This window comes from Scatophagus argus, chromosome 11 (assembly GCF_020382885.2).
Source record: "Scatophagus argus isolate fScaArg1 chromosome 11, fScaArg1.pri, whole genome shotgun sequence".
NCBI lineage: Eukaryota > Metazoa > Chordata > Actinopteri > Scatophagidae > Scatophagus > Scatophagus argus.
In genome coordinates this window covers 3565601-3586980 of record NC_058503.1, presented here as the reverse complement: position 1 = coordinate 3586980, position 21380 = coordinate 3565601, and the positions used below count along the sequence as shown (strand labels likewise).

Here is a 21380-nt window from a genome sequence, read left to right as displayed (position 1 = left end):
CTGTGTGTGAGGTCTGTGATGTTTAGTTCCCGTCATTTCAGTTTTTACCAGAACAAACACTTCTACACTGTCAAGAATCTTCTGCCCACCCGAACCATAAAGCATACCATACGAATCCTTCAAGGGCAACATCTTACTAACCCTAAACTTGCTAACTATAGAACAGCCAACACACAGTGTTGTACCACAGAAACCAATTAGATGCAGTCAGGGCAAACAGACGCCATCTGTCAGAGTTACCAAACAGAGGATTCCCTCCAAGGAAGTTAGAATTTACAGAGGCCAAAAATAGCTTGTAAATGCCGTCCCTGGATGCCACAACTCTTTTCATCAGCACATCTTAGATCCTTACCCAGGGAGTCTATTCCATCGCTGAGCAAGCCCTGGTACGGCAAAACTGCAATGCACAACAATGTGTGTATCAGGGGATAAATAATGGGATGACCCATTCTAAGTTTACTTGCACTTTATTCACACTTCACTCATAATATTTCTCAGTATCAGTATTGATCAGTGAAATCGTAGGTTTGCGAGCTGAACAAGAAACTGAAACTTATTCTAAAGCTCTGTCAAGCTGAGGAGAGCTGTAGGTTAATCACTAGGAACAACCCCTTCTATACGCTCACATTGATTATACACTTTCGAAACAATCTAAATGCATATATGTTTTCATATCTGTGACATACAGTAGTGTTCATTAAGTGAGATAATTAGAGAACAGGATATGGCTGTGAAAATTCTTGCATCTGATTGAAGCTTGTACTTGATAAACCTGCCTATATGTGTGGTTGTTTGACGTTGAGGAAGGCCGGTGTGAGGTTGATACAGTCTTGACATTTTTGGGAATTCATTCTCTTCTTGAGAACACTGAACACCTATATTGTGTTTTAAGACAACCACAGTCCTTATTTAGTCATTGCCATTTACAAATTATATTGTTTCTTCTGTCAGACAAGTGATGAAGCTTAAAACATTACTCAGCAAACGGTATTTCCTGTTGCTGTTGATGTATGCAAAGTCTGACAATCTAACAAAATGATTCAGGACAGAGTTGTCCGAGGGTGTGGACAGAGGGTCAAAAAGGAAAGACACATTTTCAGATTATTTTCAGGTGGGGGGGACATGCAGCAAAGAACCACAGACCACAGAGGTCCGACTAGAACCCAGGTTATAGGGCACTGTTCTGCAGGGATTTCAACCTTCTGTACATGGGATGAATGCACTCACCCACTTCTTACCTTTTTCAAAGACCTGGCAGAATGGAGAGCCATCCCTCTGTTTGGCCTGGAACACAAACACATGTTCATGTTTCTATTTTTTGAAAGTTTTTTTTTTTTTTATCTTTTGCAAAAAGACAAAAAAAATCCCAGCTACCTCTTTCTCTACAGATGCATAGTATTTGGACCACCAGTCAATGACACACTCTGCTGATTCGTCAGCTATGGTCCGTCTCCTCCGCTTGGTGGAACGACTACGAGTGCTCGTTGCCGAGCTGTCCTAGATTTTGAAATATGCACAATGCACATGCAAAAAAAAAAGCTTAGAGACTGAAGCATGTGACCCATAAAAACAAAGTTATTTTTATGCAGTAACTTTCACCCTTTTCTTTAATTCTTGCTTAGGTGTGGCTGGGGCTGGAAGTGGAGCTTCATCCTCCACAGTGATCAGGAAATCCTCATTTGTTAGTGCTGCAGCTGCACTGGTCTCTAAAGCTTGCTCTGACGGTCCTGTTGGACAGAAGCAAAGATAAATCTTCCTATGTGATAAGAACAAGATCGGGTTAGCCAAAGCCTGGAGGGTCAATCAGTCATAACTGTGTCACCAACATTATCAGTTTCTTATTATTCCAATATGAACAACAGCACATAATAAAGAAATATGTGTTAGCCACACACACGTTTTTTACCCTCAGTGCTTTGTAGCTCTTGTGCTTGCGCAGGTCCAGGGGTGTATGTGACCTTGGGAGATGTCTGTATCTGTGTGGGAGGAGGCAGGGCAGGAGGTGGAGTGTATTTTAAGGCCTTGAGGTTGTTGATAACGTGGTTACCAACCAACGTGCTACGACCAAAGGCCCGCCAATCGACAACAGTGATACTCAGAGGAGGAAGGAGGTGTTCGTTCTCTGGTAACTCCTAAAAGACAGTAGAAAAGAACTTTTATGCTATGGAAATAAATTCCATGTCTTAGCCAAAAAAGGTACTAATTTTGAAGCCAAATTCATTCCTGGAATTCCGCGATTACATCATGTAGTACAGTGTGCTTGTGCTTTCCATCAGTTTTGCTCCAGATTTTGAATTGCTAACATCCAGCCACAAGAGCATTAGCAAAGACCAACTAAAGGTAGTCACAGATAATCCAATACAATCTTTTTTGGGTCAGGGAAAAGGAGAAAAGGTTTAGGTTTTAATGAATTTAAAAATGTCCTACTTTGGCTCTCACGTAGCTGCCTCTCTCCGTCTATAGCCAGCATCATCGGTTGTATTTATTTGGTTTAATATATCAATATTAGATTATAAGTTCTTTTAACATATCCATGGTGACCACTCTGTAGTCTCACTCAGTGTCCCACCCACAGCCCTATCTAATTGGTTACATGTCTGAACAGAAGTGATAACCTGTCAACAGTGAAGGCCACTGTGATTTCCAGGCAAAGCAAATATTTCCACTGTTGCAGTAAAGACCACAATCTCATCATCTACTTCTTTGATGACAAGTATATTCAGTTTCCCAGTTACACCACTGGAAATGCCTGGAGTCACAGCCAAATGGATTACACTCGGTAGAGGCAAATGTGAGGTCCTATCGGAGCAAAACACACCAGCACGCAACTGTTTTCTTTTCACTGCAGCCCTACATCGAGACACTGGCAGTAAAAGTGTGTTTCACAATGTGATGCTTAAATTTTGCAGTTAATCTGCAGATCACTTATCCAGAGCCTTGGGGTGCGACCTCATGGATGTTCCATAGTCCTTGTCAGGGATCACCTCATCACTCTATCTCCTATGTACAGTATATATGGACCCTCTCATTCATCCATTCTCTGCCAGATTGCACGACCACTGGTTCTATGCTTCAGAACAGTAACCATTTTGTGTATTTTGTATTCCTCTTGTCAACTCTATGCCTTCCTGTGCTTCAGTTCTCCAGTCTCTCCCCTGTTCGCCACATCCAACTCATTGTTGGATTGTTAGGAAGGCTCACCTTTCACTAAAGACTTCTAAACTTGCACCATCCACTGTACCGTAAAGACTGTTACTTATTTTACCATCTACCTCAGTGTTGTGTGTATTCTGTGTTGCGGGTTCACAAAACTTTAGCCCTTAAGCCTAACAATACTGCAACATTTTGGTGTAGGATGGTAAGACCTGGCTCACAGTCAGAGTGCCACTCATCCCAAATGTGTTAAATGTATTTGAGGTCAGAGTATGTGCATTCCAGTTAACGCCCTTCCACACCAACTGGAAAACCATTTCTTTGTGGATCTGGTTGTGTGCATGGGAACATTGTCAAGTCAAAATCAAAACAGGCTTCTCCCAGACTGCTGCCACAAAGTTGAAAGTACCATGTTGTCAAAATTATTATATATGTTATATGCAGGCAGGGGTGTCTATGCTTTTGGCCATATAGTACATGCAGACCAATGAGCATCCAAGACACCCAAACAGATTTGCTGTATTGAGAGTATTTAGTCATTCAGTTCATAATGTCATGGTTCAATATAAATACTGTATTGGTCTTACCAGCTCTATGGCATCAACCAGCGTGGTGAAGTTTGGGCTGGACTTGTACTTCTGAATGATGGAGGAACGCAGCGTTTTACCTGCACACTCTATTAACACCTATACAAAGAGAGAGGTGTATTATTTAATTTTTTACCATCTGTTCTTCATCATTTCTGTGCTCCACTTCCTCCAGATCCTTTCTCTCTTCTAATTTATTCTTACTTTTCTTCCCCTTGCTTAAAGATTTCTGGGGGTGATTTATCTGAATTATGAATGTTGAACAGATTGCAAGGTCACTTGAGGGAATTTTTTGACATGTGATTTTGGACTATATAAATATAATTGTCTTGCAGTCATACTCACTATGACACAACACACAGACAGAAAATGTTTTACCAATGAGTAATCCAAATTTTGCTAAAGCACTATGTGTGATGATACTAATATAAAAATACACTTCCATCAAAAGTGATGTGTATGTGTGTGTGCGTGTGTTTGTGTGTACCTGTGGGCGATCGACAGACAGAAACTGAACCTTCTTCAGCTCCCTCAGGCCCCAGAATAACACCTGGTGGAGACACACATACACAAAGGTGTGTTAGGGATAACTGGTTTGGTTTGGTTTATAAGAGCATGTGTGATATTTTTTGGTTACGCTGAAAGAGAAAGGAAACTAACACTCTGATCTAATTGACAATGCTGTTGAGTAAAGACTTTGTACCTCTGACCTTAACTCTTAAAAAGGCTTTTATTCTTACATGTCTTCAGGGAAGTATTGTGAAAAATGCTCTGACTTGCACTGTTTCATAAGATTTATTTAAATGTCCGGTTTTGTGATTTAATTAAGACATCACTGATCGGCATGACGACCTCATGATGTTACTGTCTGTTCATAAGGTGGTCATGATGCCAAGACTGTCTAATGTCAGTGCAATGTCAGTTGTTAACAGCAAATTATCTGGACTGTCTTGTTAACTCTTGTCCATTTTTACATCACATAATGAAATGTCTGAAACATTTTTCCTTCTGAAATGACAATGTTCTAAAAAAAATTCAAGAATGTTGATTAATAAAAATGCCTTAAAGATCCAACAGAACCCTCTCCCTCTCTCTCTCACACACACACACACACACAGGTAGTCAAACCTCCAGTCTGTAGGTGCTGAGAACAGGTCTGATGTTGGCAGGAACTGTGTAGATGCCTCCTTCCTGCTCCTCTAAAGCTGGCAGACTTTGCTCTCCAGTCTCTGGAATCTACGTACATTCATTGCAATGATACTTCTACATTATTAGTGTTTCATTCTACATCCTACATTGTCATGATGGAAACTAAACGGCTAATGAAATGACTGCGACTGACCTGTAGCAGCTCAAATGCGGCCAGCAGGTCTCCTCCTGCCTGGTTGCCGCAGTGCAGCGGGCTGTACTGCAGAGTTGGAGGTGTGTAAGGGTCAGAGGACAAGCGAACCTCAGGCTCTGCCACTGTGGCTCCTAGATATTCTGGCTTACCCTGAGGGGACAGGGTTACATTACAGAGAGGAGATCATAAGTTCAATTGAAAGTCAGCAGCTAGCAACCAATTATCTGAAAGTGTGAAAACTTCATAGCACCAGTGCATCGTCGTCGTACACCTCGATGAGAATACGAGGGGGCTCCTGCTGGATGTGCTGCAGGTCTCCGCTCAGCAGCAGGCGGCTCATTAGCAAACACTGATTCCATGTTGGACTGAGAGTTTGACTGATCACCTGACAGACAGACAGTCGCACATACACACACAATGAACACACAAATGAAACTTAACTGATGTCCTGACAACACATGCACACACTCACACACGCACACACACACACACACACACACACTTACATTGGTGGTTTGGCTGTGTGATAGAAAAGTGACTCGTGCAAAGGGGTCAGACAGGCCTGTGTTGTCTGCAGCGATCAGACCACGAGCCTGATACATGTGGCATCTCAGCTGGAACTGATGCTGCTCTGCAGACACACACACACGACAGGACATGTAGTTTACTCTGAAGCTTGAAAAAAATATTCATTTTACCGTACTTCCGGTTGAGTGAATGCTGGTGGTCTTCCTACTTCCATCTCCGTGACATCAACCGTCTCTGTCTTTCCCACACTCCTCACTCCATTGCCATTCCTGTTCACAGCCTAGTCACCTCTCATTTAGACCACTGTAACTCCCTTCTGTTTGGTCTGCCACATAAAACCCTCCATACACTACAACTGGTCCAAAATTCAGCTACCTGTATCATCACAAAAGGGAGCCTATAAAATAATAATAATAATAATGATGTATTTTATTATTATTACTCTTATAGTTGGTGGTACTCAATGTCACTTCACTTGGAAACTTACTTGAACTGTAAATGTAACTGTGGTGTTATGGATTTGAAGATAAACCACTACCTCTCCCATAAATTTGAAACTTATGCAGACACCTAAATAACAGAAGCAAATACTACAGACTGAATTAATTTTCATCTTAATCCGATCCGTTAGAAAAACCTTGTGTCAACGATCACCTACAGTGTTATCTGTGTGGTCAGAAAGAAGCTGAAAACAGGAAGTGATCACAATATTTGTATGTCAAAGATAAAATATCAAAATTGGCCACAGAAATAGAAGAATACAATTATGCGTCTGTGTCACCTGTGCAGAGCAGGTATTTTGGAGGGCTGTTGGCATCAGCGCCTCCTGTGGCCGGACTGCACCCTGCAGGTAGGTCATCCAGCATGTGGCTGGCATCTGAGCAGGTTCCAAACCACAAATAAACATCCAGCTTTGCTTGGACAGGCAAGCCTGTAACACGCTTCCCTGGAGGCTACACACATACAGTTTCTTAGGCAAACTTCCTACATTGAAAAGTACTTATTTTTACACTGTGTGTGTGTGTGTGTTTACCTTAAGAAACAGTGTTAATATCTTGCCACAATGGGTGCCTCTGGCTTCCCGACTGCTGGAAAACAGCACGTCTCTGGCTCGGACTCGAGCGTAAGCAACACGCTTATTGTTGCTTAGCAACCACACAAAGATGTCAGGCACTGTGTGCTGCGGCTGCATTTGTGTTGAGGAAAAAGGATATTTAAGGTAAATAAACAAAACAGGGATGTCTTGCTCACAAACTGACATGATACACAAAACCACACACCTCCTCCACAAGAAAGTGTAGCTTGTTTATGAGTTTCACTGCATCCTGCAGCATTTCTTTCACACCACCAGCTTTTCTCTTTCTTTCTCCCAAGGACTGGGCCTCTCCTATCATACTCTCCTGAAACACACACACACATACACACACACACTTTGATGATGCATGTTTTTGTACATGTTTGGTACAAATACTATACATGTTAGGCTTAATGTAAGACATTTTATATGAACTGTTGATCTAGAAAACCACCTATCTGAGCCTTCCTCAAGTTTCCTACATATGGAGTATTTTTGTAAAACATCTCAAATGTGCCACTATAAAACAATCAACCAATGCAAATTTAAGTTTTTTAACCTAATAAAAGTACATGACAAACTATATAATTGGGACTTGCTGCACTGAACAGGAACAAGACATTGTTTTACATTCATTATTTTATAGGATTTAAAGATCTTGGATCTGTTTGCTGAAACTAGAGAGTTTCACCAAAGGCCTAAGAACAAAGACTGAGCAGTATGGACATGAGGAATCTCCAGTGAGTGCGTGTATGTCTGTGAGTCTTGGATTTTCCCACCAGTTCCTGTTTACACATGGTGAGACGTTTCTTGTCCAGTTGTGTCAGGTAGCTTGACTTCAGCTCTGCCTTCAGCTTGGCCTCTGCGGCTGCAATGAAACTTCTGAAGAACAACAGAACACATAGCTCACAATGCTGTCATTTAGGTGAGTACACTCTCTGAGAACTATGATCCCAATCAAGCTCATCATTAGAACATGAAAAGCAGGCTAACAACTGCTGACACCACATATCATCATGTCACTCTACATTGTCCCCTGGACACGAACAGATACGGTGGGATTATAGTTGCGTGTCATAGTGTATGGCACTACTGTTAATTATCGGATTTCACCCACTGACACCAATGGGACATTAAATACATGTCATACATTAGCAGGTTGTATCATGGTGTAATTAAACACTCCACAATAGCTGGACTTACATGCTCTCATTTACATGGTGACATAAAGCAATAATGGAAAGGTCTGCTTTGTCTCTCTACTGAATAGGAAACTGCCGTTCAATCAGTGCAGTGATTCTGTGTGCATTCTTTCCTTCGCTTTGTGATAGTCTTCAGCCAATGCAGCAAACAGAAAGTCTAGAGTGGAGATCACTTTAGATGTAAGGAACGATAGGATCACCAAGTGTTTTTCATGTTAAATGATTAATGCTGTTTAATGTTGCACTGGACACTGCCAGAAACCAGAAGTAGATCAATCTGACCTTGTGTCTCCATGTAAACGGTACCTAAATAGTAATTCTGGCTTGCAGTTACATATAGTATTTGACAAAGAGCATGCCAGTTACAGTGTAGCTATGGGCATAGTGAACACAACCTTAACTGGTACACCTTGATAATAATCAATAATGTCCTACAATGTCCTTCTGCTTTCATGCAGGTTAGATGTTATGTTATATTATGTTTCAAAATTTGAGAGAATTTGAATTCTTAGTTAGGACACAATCATACTTCACAAAGAAGTAATGAGAAACATGTTGTCAAAAAAAATCATGTACAACATGCACCTTTAATTAGCTGTACTGCTCCAAAACATTTGACTATAAAAAATACTTAAAAACCAAATTGTTATAAGTTTTCTCCCATGAAAAGCTATACGCTATGGTGATCTGATTAGTTTTGTCTGAATACCTGGCATCCATACAGAATTCTTTAAGGACCATTTTGAGCATATGCTCTGCCCCTGGATCGGACTTCCTATGTAGCTCAGCTGCACTGGCCACACCCTCCTCCTAAAAGACAAGAATGTGTACTTGTATTTTTGTTTACTTGGATAGCTGTTTTTATAAGTCAGAACCTATACTCACATTTCATTCCTTAATGATGCACATAGCCATGTCAAATATTTCAGTTCAATTAAATTCCTACAGTATGTCAGTATCAGCTGATGTAACACATAACCAGAGAGATGTTTTACACCCTTTAGCCAATTACTATATGTATTGTATTTCCATAGTGGAACAAAAACACGCATCATAATTCTGACAAAATTCAAACAGTAAAAATAACAAAGTATGTATGAGTGGTGTGTGTGTGTGTGTGTGTGTGTGTGTGTACATACAAACAGAACAGCTATATACTCCAGCATATTGGAGTTGCACATTCGGTAGGTTCTGTCCTCCCAGTCACTCAGCAAACTAATGCATGGCTTCTGCTTTTCCAGGGGCAGATACATGTAGTACCTAAAAGTACAAAATCACAATATAAAAACCCGAAGTTATCCACATAATGAACTGTGTGTGTGATTTTCACGACAGGTTCTCTGCGATTTCCAGGAACCCAAAACAGTTCAGCTGCTCACCTACTATATTATAATTCCACACTTATAACCACAGTGGCAATTTATCTGCAGATGTTACATGGTCCCACTTGAGGCCTAATTTCTTCTTTGCCAGTGCAAAGTCAGTTGTAGTGCAAACACAGTTGCAATGTAGTCTACATCATTACTGTGGTACACGTGTTTGTTTCCTTGTTATAAAGGTGGGCTGAGCTGAGTTTGTATGCAGATTATATGAATTTGTGCTGATGCACCTATTTTTATAACTGCATTGATTTGACTAAGAGGGCACTTATATCAGAAAACGTGACTCGACCTGTTTCCTTCAACGATGAGTGGTTTTTCCGAAGGTGTGGCAGACTTAGAGGTCGTGGTGGTATCCTGAGGGTCTCGGGATACAATATGGGAAGGTGAGGAGTTAGGTGGAGAGATGAGAGGAGAGGAGCTTAACATGTCAGTGCTTTCTAAGACATCCAGCGCTCTTCTCCGCCTATTGACAGCTGCAGCGGTGGCACTGATGCTGGGGTGGCCTGCAGACTCCAGGACATTACCCCAGTTGCCTATGGGAGGTAACAAAATTAGAAAATGGTGTAATTAGAAAGGAAAATTAAGTGTCAAATGGCACTATTTTAGGAATAAAACCTGCTATGGTGCAATTTTATTTTGGGTTTCTGATGAATACAGGGTGGTAAATAAAATAACAGACACACTTTAATATATACTGCAATCCTTACATTCAGTTAATTAACAACACAATTGTGTAACATGTTTCCATCTAAAACAACAGCTGTCACAATTTAAGAAAGGGGGAGAAAAAAGGGAGAAGAGTGGATTTCATGGCTCACCCAGGGAGAACTCAAAGCTGATGGGCTTGTCTCCAATTTTCCTGTCAATCATGGTGGCTTCAAACAACACACCAAACAGCAGAAATTTCTCCTTGTTGTCTGCTTTCAGCTGGACACAGAAACATCTACACATATTCATTTATCTGTTTGTCAAATAGACTTTCATGTCACAATTTCAGGCACTTCCATGACCTGATAATGATCGCTTTGCAGACCCCAAATGGTGTATGCAGTCATCCATTTGGGAAAGCTGAAAGCATTAACTGTACCATAGTGTATTAAAGCATTTTGTTATGATAAACAGGAATATACCACTCCAACAATAACTGCTGAATGGCTACTGCAGCATGTCTAAGGTATGGACATAAAACTCTTTGTATAAACACTAAGCAACTGTAGCAACAATAAACACAAAGGTACAAAAGTGCTTGCATAAAACCTGAAGCCCTGAAGACTGTTTTTCTGTTCTGGCAGAATCCTTTTGAAAATGAATTGCTATGACTGACAAGACGAGGGCCACGGGACCAAGCAACGCAAATGGCATCGATTACTGTGCTAGCGAAGCTCCTTGAACTGTACATGTATAACCAGTGGGGATGGAAACACAGCTGTCCATAAAAATTGTAAATTTAAAAGATCTCCTGTGTTTCTCTGTTATTTTACTTCCATGTGGTTTTTACATACAAAGCATTACTACTAAATTAATTTTCGAGGCAAACTGAGGCTAAACAAAGACTGGCAACTAACAACAACAATTTATTACAAATTTTGAAAGCATAGAGCAATGATCCTTGTTACAGTTGTTACAGTACAGCTGTACAGTTGTAATTCAGAGAATTCTGCAGCAATTCAATGATTTTTCCTTTGCCTGCAGCTGAGTCAAACATTTATCAACCTTGTTCAATGCCTTTATAGACATATATGAAAATGATCATGTGATCTCACGTGTCCTTGTGGTCCTTCGAAACTCTCTTGCCACATTTGTTGGTCACATGACCTTCAACTTGTATTTTGCAGTGGTAACTTGAGAATGTCCAACTCTCCTCCATGGCAAAGGCTCATGGGTCTCCCAGCATTGATAGTCATTTTCCATACCAATCTCACAAAACATGGGGTTTATTAGAAACTATTTTTAAGCTATCTATAATCACCTTTGTAACATAGCCATGTGGTATTACTAAATGTTTCTATGATGGTATACATTGAGGTTATTATTAAACAAGAATTCTACCTACCACAGGAGGAGATTCCACAGGCAGGACCTCTGCTGCCACAGCCTTTCCTTTGTCATCATCAGCAGTTCCTCCTGCTGCTCCGCCTGCCCCTCCTCCTGCAGGAGTCTTGCCATCCTTCCCTCCTGCTTTTCCTGATTTAGTGTCCTTCGCATGCTTGACTATTCTGATGAGTTTGGACTCCGAACCCATCCCTCCTGATAGGATCTCCACTGCCAGCTCCATGTAGACCCGACCCCTGACACCAGCAAAAATTTGACAGCTTGTTGTTGGTTAATTCATTATTAATCTAACTCCATTTTCTCATAATAAAAATATTCAAATTGTCAACATCTTTTAACATTGACCTGTAGGATACGCCCTCTCCAATGCCCTCATTAAGCTCCACAGTGTCATCACCTAATGAAAAGTTTCGGGCAGAGCCATACAAGTTAATCCAAGCAGGGCCAAAAGTTGGTAAAAACCCTGGAGAGGGAGAATAAGGCAGAAAGAGAAAGCATTATTGTAAAATTTCAGTTCTTCTAGTGATTCTTCCCACCTTGATTATGTCTCTATGAATTTATCATTGTTTTCATCCCTCCCTTCATGTCTCCTTACCTCTGTCACCATCCTGTTCATTGGCAATACGTCTCAAGTCAAAGTAATGAGTTCCAATGGCAACATCACTCATGCTTCCCTCATCCCAAACCTATGATGAGAAAGAAGCCAGGATCCTGTGACAGTTATACTTGTGTTTTATATAAAAATCACAGTGAAAAGTGCAGAAAGCCAGGCCTTTCCTTCCCGCATAATAATTATATTCAGACCTGGATCTTCAGTCTCTGACATAGAGGGGGAAACATCTCTGTGAAGACTATCTGCTCATTCCACACCGGGTCTGCTGTGGACTTCTGAGTGGATGTGCGACCCTGAGTGTCAAGGTAAGATGATTTAAAAAAAAAAAAAAGCAACCTGCACTGAATTCAAAGCATGAGATAACTAAGCACGACTGGCTGGATGTACTCATCCTATGTGGAACCATATAATCTTCTCAAGAGGCAGCACAAGAGGAACTAGCAGCTAGATGTCTTTGGGGGTAAATAACAACAATAACAACAAAAATAGGCTTAGGTTTTGTCCATCAGTATTTTCATGTTTACTCAGGACAACGCAGTATTAATGACATAATTTTAAGAACATGTTTATGTACAGTACATCTTCCATCATTTTTATTAACTGCCTGCAACCATTAACCATGCTGAGTTTAGATGTAAATGTGTACAAAATTAGCCAAATTAATTTCTGGTAAAACAGAATTGTAACTTTCTGGTGGAGGCACCCATTTGTTTACATCTGAGATGGTGGTGCTCCAATGTGATACCTAGCAGCAGTAAATGTTGCATATAGAACATTTGAAATGTTATCTGTTGGTAGCTGATATTCAACCCACCACTTGTTTGAAAAAGCTGACCACTACATATGGGTCTATGAGGGCTGTGTTGTCTCCTACGAAAGCCTTTGTGACATTGGCCATGATGCTGGAGTTGTTTCGTGGAAGGCCTTCAGCTCGATACACCTTCACAAAGAAACGAGCCCAGGGTCGCTCAGTGGGAAAACCTTCTGGTAACAGCAGGTTTCTGAGGAAAAGGACATAGCAGATGGCATCACAGAGTCACCAAAAGTTTATCCTCTGGGGACCCTAAGAATTCACAGAAAATGTTTGATGTGCTTCTCAGTTGGCAGCAAGTTATGTAATAATAGCAGCATGTCATCTGCATATGAAGAGATTAAATGAATGTGGCTAAATTAGGGAGGAGAAGGCAGTAAAATGAGATACCTTACAACTGCGACAACATCATACTTCTTCCATATCTTTCTTACTTTTGTAACCTTTCACAGCTAACCTAACTGGTAAAATAATGCCTGAGTACTATAAAACATTTAGAAAAAAGACAGGTATCATACTTGTCTATCTGCTCCTCAGCATCACTTGCTTTTAGTCCTGGCTGCATGGCATCTCCTTTGGCTGAGATGCTGATGTCACATTTGACATAACCTTTGATCCCAGTGCTAATGTCACCAGGATTGGTCAGCATTGCCCACTTATTGATGAACTGGTGACCTGAGGGAGCAAGAAATAAACAGTAGGGTGAAAACTGTGTGGGAAAAGTGAATTTAAAAGACAAGTTATTATCGATTTGCCCTTGTGCAAGACATTTTTTCACACTACTCTAGTAGTGATCAGTGGCAAACAGTAGGGGACAGTCCTAGTGGCATTTGCACCACAATTATGTAGTGCTTGTGCTGGTGATAAATCAATACAAAAAAGTGAAAACTGGTTGAAACTTTCAAACACTGTAAAATGGGCATCAGCTTTAGCATACCTCTTTCATACCATGTTGAAAGATATGTGCAGCTACATTCTCTACGTAAATTAGAAAACCAACCTGATCTCATGGGATGAGGTATATACGTGATAAGACAGATAGATCCAGTAGCCTGTTACAGCAGTAGCACCAGGAACCAGTAAGTATTTTGTAAGTATTGAGTCATTAAACAAAATTACATAGTAATGTTGGGAAAATACACTACAAGACATGAACTATATTATGTAGTATCACTGACAAGCGAAAAGCAAAAAATGCATTGTGATAACATGCAAAATGACTTTACAGTGGTGTGTTACATTTGTTGAGACCACATGTCAGAAAGAGGAGAGCTACCTGGTTGTTTATAAACTGTCCATACATCCAGCTTAAAAGACCCAATGCAGAAACTCCTTAGCATTTTAGAGTGCATCACCTGGACAAAAAATAAAAAAATAGACACAAAAATAGACACATAGAGACAGAATACAAGCTTGAAACTGGCAACCCAAAGCTACAGGGCTATGGAGGAAATCAATTATCAATCAATTAAGACAGAACTAAATAAGAATTAAATTAAGATTTTTGGTGTATTTAAAGATATCCTCCTGTTTTACTTTAACATATATATATATATAGATATAGATAGATAGATCTCTGTAGACAAATGCTGTAAAGTAAGAATGGTGTCAAAAATGTAAATAACATTTTCTTTTCCAATTTTTTTGTTTATTTTTTAGCAGCGAACAAAAGAAGAATCTAAATCAAATTAATATGTGGTGTTGCTACCCTTTGCCTTCAAACCAGCATCAAATCTTACAGGTACACTTGCACAAAGTCAGGGATTTTGTAGGATTATAATCAAGTGTATGATCAACCAATTATACTAACAGGTGCCAATGCTCATCAATTTCACTTGTAGGGTGAAGGACAGTCATTGACTGAAACAGAAACAGCTGTGTGGGAGGCTTAAAACTGGGTGAGAAACAGCCAAACTCTACTACCAAGGTGAGGTTGTGGAAGACAGTTTCATGTCAAAGGTCATACACCACGGCAAGACTGACCACAGCAACAAGACAAAAGGTAGTTATACTGCACCAGCAAGGTCTCTGCCACACAAAGGTTTCAAAGCAGACTGGGGTTTCAAGATGTGCCGTTTAACCTCTTTTGAAGAAGCACAAAGAATATGGCAATGTTAAGGATCATAGACACAGTGGTCAGCCGAGGAAACTAATGCAGCAGATGGAGAACACATCAAGCTTGTTTCCCTTCAAAATCAGAAGATGTCCAGCAGTTACATCAGCTCAGAACTGACAGAAACCAGTGTGATCCAGGTACATCCAACTACTGTCCGGAGAAGTCTGGTCAGAAGTGGTCTTCATGGTAGAGTCAGCCAAAAAGCCATACCTCTGACATGGAAACAAGAGTCTCAACTATGCATGAAAACAGGAACTGGGGTGCAGAAAAATGGCAGCAGGTGCTCTGGACTGATGAGTCAAAATTTGAAATATTTGGCTGTAGCAGAAGGCAGTTTGTTTGCCGAAGGGCTGGAGAGCAGTACAATAATGACTGTCTGCAGACAACAGCGAAGCATGGTGGAGGTTCCTGCAAGTTTGGGACTGCATTTCTGCAAATGGAGTTGGAGATTTGGTCACGATTAATGGTGTCTTCAATGCTAAAAACTACAGGCAGATACTTACCCATAATGAAATACTGTCAGGGAGGCGTATGATTGGCAACAAATTATTCTGCAGCAAGACAACGACCCCAAACATACATCCAATGTCATTAAGAACTATCTTCAGCGTGAAGAAGAACAAGAGGTCCTGGAAGTGATGGTATGACCCCAAGAACCCTGGTATTAACATCATCGAGTCTGTCTGGGATTACATGAAGAGACAGAAGGATTTGGAGGCCTACATACATGGAAGAGCTGTGGTTAGTTCTCCAAAATGTTTGGACCAACCTACCAGCCGAGTTCAAGTGTACCTAGAAGAATTGATGTTGTTTTGATATTTCATATATACATATATATGACTGAAAACACACTCATGGCGTGTAAGCGTGTAGCCTTTCTGATGTGAACGTTTGTAATGTTAGACATAACACCTAAAATGAAATACTTTCTTTTTTTTTTCTTTTTTTTTTACTCACCGTCAGCTTAATGACTTTGTCAAAGAAGATCTCTTTGTGGGCGAAGAAGTCAAAGACAAAATACTGGTGAAAAGAAAAGAGTAGAATAAGGAAGCATGACTACTGGAATAAATTAGACTGTGACACAGGTGATTCTGATGGTCTAATATAATTGAAACCACTTGGATTTTCATATTGTCCAAATTTTTTCTTACCTCATTGTAAAAGGGAGCATTTGTTCCTTCTTTGACTGAAGTCTGTTTCCTCTCATCTCCGATCTCAATCACCACACTGGGGTCGATGTTTTCTCCTACCAGCTGCTTCGCCTCTGTAATGTTAATAGCTATCTATGGCAAAAAGTTAAAGACAGATGAGAAGGACATTGTGAGGATTAATTCCTAATTACACCTAAAAAGACTTAACATATTACTGACATTTGTTTGATACTACACACAGTGCTCTATATATTGTTACCTGGAAGCTCTGCGGTTTCCCTTCACTGTCCTGGATCCGTGTTTTCAGTTGGGCCCTGTGAAAGTTTCACTGTACATGTTAGCACATCATTACCGATTACTCATGATCCCTATAAAGAGTGACCACCATAGCACAGTCAGTCACAAGCAGACAGAACACCCAGTGCTTTATTTCCAAGTTGAAAGAAAACCTGACATTTCTAATTATATTTTTGCATCAGTTTTGCCTTTTAAATACGTTCAGTACCTGATCCCAAATGCTGTATACAAATGTTGCATACGCAAACTCTTTCATACCTCTTGTTGTTTGGTATTATTCTGGTTCTGACTGCAGAGCTTGCAGGTTGGTCTTCAGGGCTTTCTCCCTCTAACAAAGGAGACACTTCAGATGGCACATCCCCTTCACTGTCTGCACGCGCGCACACACACACACACACACACACACGTGGACAATTTATATTATTTTTTCCAACTTCAACTAGCCTTGATAAATAAAAACAATAATACCAGACATAAATGATTTCAAATACCCGTATAACTAGGCTTAATGTGAACATCCAATTAGTGGAACACTTCAAACCACAGAACAAAATGACCATCTTAAGATCATTTCATATAAGCTGTTAAGGACACTAGACAAACGACGACAATAACATCCTGTAATGAAAGGTGTCCTGTGTTGTCACTGAAAACCTAAATTCATCATAATTACTGTCACCATGTTTGACAAGGGTTAGTCTCATCCAACTACAATACGGCACTTAAAATTACTCTGTTGTACACTGTATATACAACTGCCATAGTCAAATTGTGTGTGTGTGTCTATCTGTATGTCTGTTTGTTTTCCAGGCCTTACCCACAGCTCCCTTGTTTGCCAGGACTAGGTCTGTGTTGACTTTCTTCTTCTTTTTCACTTTCAGGCCAAATATCATCTTAGCCTTTCTATTCACAGAGGAGGAAGACTTTTAGTTATTCAAATCTTAGCTTAGCTACCAAGACATATTTCTGCTGCATAATATCTGCTCTTTAATAGGTTTAAATTTACTTAAAATCTCTATAAGAAAAAAATGAGAGATTTAAAGATTCAGCAAAAGAAAAAAGAGAGAAAAAGAAAAAATAGACAACAAAAACAGTATTTAGAAACATTGTAACAAAACACATTGTAAGAAAAACAATTGGTACTGCAGATTTGTAACTATATTATATTATATATTGCAATTTGTAATTAAATTTGTAATATTTTTTTAAGTACAGTACTTCAGTAAATACTACAGCTACATTCCTCCACCACTGTAAACTATCCTGTCAGGTCACCAACATAAAAAAGGGCCATCAAAAACACAGAAACTGGTCATCACTAAGCTGTTTTGCTGCTGAATTCTTATACATAAGATGTGCCTATTGTTGACTTTAGAACTTTGTAAGTTTACATATTGATCTTAATACTACATATAAAAATAAGAAACCACACTGAGCAAGATGCATGTATGTATGGAAAAATATTAGGGCAACAAGTGACAAATTTGAGTCTTTAAAATTTGAGAATTTAATGCCGGGCTTAATTCTAACATTAAACAAAGAAGTCAAATAAATGTTGATTCTGATTCTGAGAAGTGATTCTGTTTATGAATGGTTGCAGTAATAATCTTCAGTTCTGACTTTCTTCAAAAATGCATTCAACATTTTGTAAAAGGAAATGCATTGCATAAAAATCACTTGAAGTATTCTAATCTTAAAATATTCAGGTTATTACCCAGGGCAGTCTTTAAACTTAGCTAAGTATTGGAGAAATTTGAATATATCAGTGGTGCCATAAACCATGATCATGTAGGTTATGACATTTATTTGTATCTGCGAAATGAAATTAATCTAAGGCCAATTTTTCATCCAGTGTTAATCCTCCTTCACCGTCAGTTTCAAATAGGAAATCTCCCAACTGAAAACTTCAGTGCAAAATCTTAAGTTAACTTCAAAAAAAACAAACAAACAAAAAAAACATTCAAATGAAAATTCTTACCGTCGTTGGGTTGCAGGACTGTCTGAGTAATCCATTCTAGTGAAGAGAATTTTCTTTTTGTACTAATTGTTCACAGGTGCCGGGAGGGTTCTAATCTTTTATATATCCTTTATAACTAAAAGCTTCCACCACAACAATTCACATCTGCTTACTTTTCTGCCATCTTAGTGCTTAAGGGTGTCAGAGGATTTGTTACTTTCTCACCTCTGTCCGCTTTGTTTAAGACATGGCTGAATAATACTGCACGCTATTGTACAGCTGTTTTCAGGATTAGTGGCTCTGGCTAACGTCCAGTGTGGAATTATCCTGCCTCTGCTTAGCATACTTCAATCTTCACGGCCCTTCCTTATCTAGAAGTCCTGTCTTATTTGACGTGACTGTACTGTAAAAGGAACGACTCATCAAAACATCCTCCTGATACTTGCACACCTTGATCCAGCCTTAGACTTAGGTGTCTCTGCAGTTGTGGAATAAACCTGACCAGCCCAGCTCCTTTCTCTTTGCTCTAAAGAAAATATTTTGATTCTGTCTCTCCCACTGTTTAAGTTGCTGTGGTTCAGGTGGCCCATTTTCTTTATAGTGGTAGTTTGTGGTTTAGATAAAGGGATCTGCCCTCCTCAGAGCTATTCAGATGACTTAGAAAGTAAGCTTGTATACATCACCAGGCTACTTCCTTTCTCTATCTACTTTATTTTCTACAGCTGCCTTCATGATCAGAATGTTGTCATAATGATGTCATATTAGGAGCCCACTGATTTCTAAAGACATCAATCGATAAAAATGTAACAAATATATAGTGTAAATTTTTTAAAAGCACTCTGGAAAAACCCTGATCACTGTAGCAAAGAAAAATAGCGTATTTGTTGGGGACTGTTTTCAGCCAATATCAGGCTTTAGTCACAGACAACTTTGTTGTTTTGTGTAAGTTTGTTGGCTTTTTTATGGAATTGGAAATGGAAATGGAATTTGTTGATAAGGAAAATATATTAACTGATTAGGGGGTATAAACTTGTTCATTTATATCCAGCATCAGATGAAATTGCGAGAGATTTCATCAATATTTACCTGTTATTAGTTATGAAAAAGTTTGTCTAAAATAAATAAAAATAAACTAAAAATTGATTTTTTTTTCAGTGTTCATTTTAGCTCGATTTTTTTAAGCTTCATATTACATTGGGATCAAGAGTTATAAACATTAAGTTGAATGGACTTAAGTTATTTATTAGACAGGTTTGTTTATCTGCTATCTTGACCTGAAATACAGAGCATCTGAATACCGAAAGTCATGCTGCGCTGTGCATCAAGGCTTTGTATCACAGTGTGGTTCCTGGTGGTATTTTTTATTATTTATCATGAATGGAGGACATGTTTTAATTAAGAACAACTCACAGTCAACTGTGTCTTTTTGAACTTGGAGTTCTTTGTGAAAGTGAAAGCAGGAAATCGTCAGATTTGCTTAAAATGTTTTTGCATTAAAAATGACTTAAATGATTATTCAAATAGTTAATTTTCTGTATTTGAATAATCAGTTAATGGACCAGTCAGTTCAGTCCTACTTGTGCATTTTTAGATATTCTATATCTCAAAAGATCTAAAGATCTAAAGTAACTTGTAACTGAAGGTGTCAGATAAATGCAATGTAGTAAAAAGTATAACATTTCCATCTGAACTATATAGGAATGAAAGTAGAAAGTATAGTACAAGTACTTATAATCTGTACATAAGTACAGTACTTAAGTAAATGTATTTAATTACGTTCCACCACTGTGCAGTGGTCTCACTGAAATAAATTAAGAATCTGTGTTTCTGATGCTTTGGTGCTGCTTGTCTGAACACAGTCGCACAGGTCTGCGTGGTGCTGAAAGTGTGAACCTTAAAATATTTCAACATTTGAAAGATTCTGGATTGTGTTTGGTTTGGATCAATGAAACTACACTACATGTATGAACAGTTTATAATGAAGACTTTAGTTCAAGTTAGAAGAGATTAAAAATTCAACCACAACACAAATACCCTGTTGACTCTGCACCAGACCCCGTTGCTGTAATCAAAGGGAAGAGCTGGTCTCCTACCTTGGTTTGGGATCCATTACTGCAGTCAGGAGTCAGTGTCACTCATCAGTTCCGACAGCTGGACACGCACCGCTGCATCCTGTCTGCATGCGCTGCCTCACATAGTCAGCTGTTAGATGCTAAGGTAAAATGTTCAATAGCAGCCTGACAAAGTGATTGGTGGTTGAACTGTTTACTCAGAGGATGGAGCTGTAAAGCAGAGGAGCATGTGGCTGATGAACGCTCCTTATTGACTTTAACTTAATTATCAACTGAAAAGTTTAAAGGCTGGAGAGTCTCCACAAATAGCACACTTTTTTCATTTTTTTCTATTTTACCTCATTATTTTTTATATCTTGGCTGACACTGACTGGTGTTTGACTGATACTTGTATGTTTTTTTATCTTATATTACGCTTGTAGCAGTTGCAGCACTAGTACTATGGTATTAGTTGTACACTAATAAAAGTGATGTCAGCAATAGTATCTGAATACTGCTGGAAGTATCAGTAATATTGGCTGTATTGTTATGAGAATCATTATTATCATTTATTAAAACTGTCTATCAAATTATCCAGTGGTTCCCTCACACTAGTCAAACAGACATTCTGCTGCCTCCTCAGTGTGATATTAGCAATAACAATAATATTTATCTATTTGACTTGGATCACCTATGAACAGATATCAAAATACAAGCAGAAGCAGAACTTTTTACATAACGTGTGTGTGGGTGTGCATGCACTATAGCCTGGAAATCATGTGACCAGGATGTATGAAACCAGCAGAGTTAACAGAGCCACCCCTGGCAAACAAAGCAGTCACACCCTGTCAGTCAGAGAGGATCAGCAGAAAGCACTCTTGTCGCATAATCCATCTGGCACTGTTTACGTCATACGTTGTTACATGTCAGCTGGACCACATTCACATTACAAATATATGAGCCTAACTTCTGATCAAAATGCCAATTCAGGTTTTGGTTGCATTTTAACTTGTCAACATTAAGTCAGACAATGATGATCTATGATCTATGACACACACACATA

The 21380-nt window shown here is 39.3% G+C and overlaps 1 protein-coding gene across 2 annotated transcripts in view; it reads right to left on the bottom strand.

The window, feature by feature from the left end:
* Positions 1–20708, bottom strand: part of fer1l6 (fer-1 like family member 6) — a 29934-nt gene extending 9226 nt beyond the window's left edge. The window contains exons 1-32 of one of the 2 annotated variants that reach the window (XM_046404428.1): positions 20360–20708; positions 17127–17212; positions 16568–16679; positions 16272–16326; positions 16013–16144; positions 15819–15881; positions 14022–14100; positions 13264–13420; positions 12749–12935; positions 12126–12227; positions 11917–12007; positions 11667–11784; positions 11323–11557; positions 10088–10196; positions 9559–9802; positions 9027–9147; positions 8597–8697; positions 7465–7567; positions 6891–7010; positions 6644–6796; positions 6392–6563; positions 5589–5713; positions 5333–5467; positions 5083–5232; positions 4869–4976; positions 4228–4290; positions 3741–3839; positions 1907–2132; positions 1600–1727; positions 1375–1497; positions 1239–1284; positions 353–397 (exon numbers count right to left, since the gene is read on the bottom strand). In XM_046404428.1, the coding sequence (XP_046260384.1) occupies positions 353–397; positions 1239–1284; positions 1375–1497; positions 1600–1727; positions 1907–2132; positions 3741–3839; positions 4228–4290; positions 4869–4976; positions 5083–5232; positions 5333–5467; positions 5589–5713; positions 6392–6563; positions 6644–6796; positions 6891–7010; positions 7465–7567; positions 8597–8697; positions 9027–9147; positions 9559–9802; positions 10088–10196; positions 11323–11557; positions 11667–11784; positions 11917–12007; positions 12126–12227; positions 12749–12935; positions 13264–13420; positions 14022–14100; positions 15819–15881; positions 16013–16144; positions 16272–16326; positions 16568–16679; positions 17127–17212; positions 20360–20376 (3805 nt within the window). In that variant the 5' untranslated portion in view covers positions 20377–20708. The remainder of the gene's footprint in view (positions 1–352; positions 398–1238; positions 1285–1374; positions 1498–1599; positions 1728–1906; positions 2133–3740; positions 3840–4227; positions 4291–4868; positions 4977–5082; positions 5233–5332; positions 5468–5588; positions 5714–6391; positions 6564–6643; positions 6797–6890; positions 7011–7464; positions 7568–8596; positions 8698–9026; positions 9148–9558; positions 9803–10087; positions 10197–11322; positions 11558–11666; positions 11785–11916; positions 12008–12125; positions 12228–12748; positions 12936–13263; positions 13421–14021; positions 14101–15818; positions 15882–16012; positions 16145–16271; positions 16327–16567; positions 16680–17126; positions 17213–20359) is intronic. The other variant, XM_046404429.1, reaches the window with a different exon arrangement.
* Positions 20709–21380: the final 672 nt, after the last annotated feature.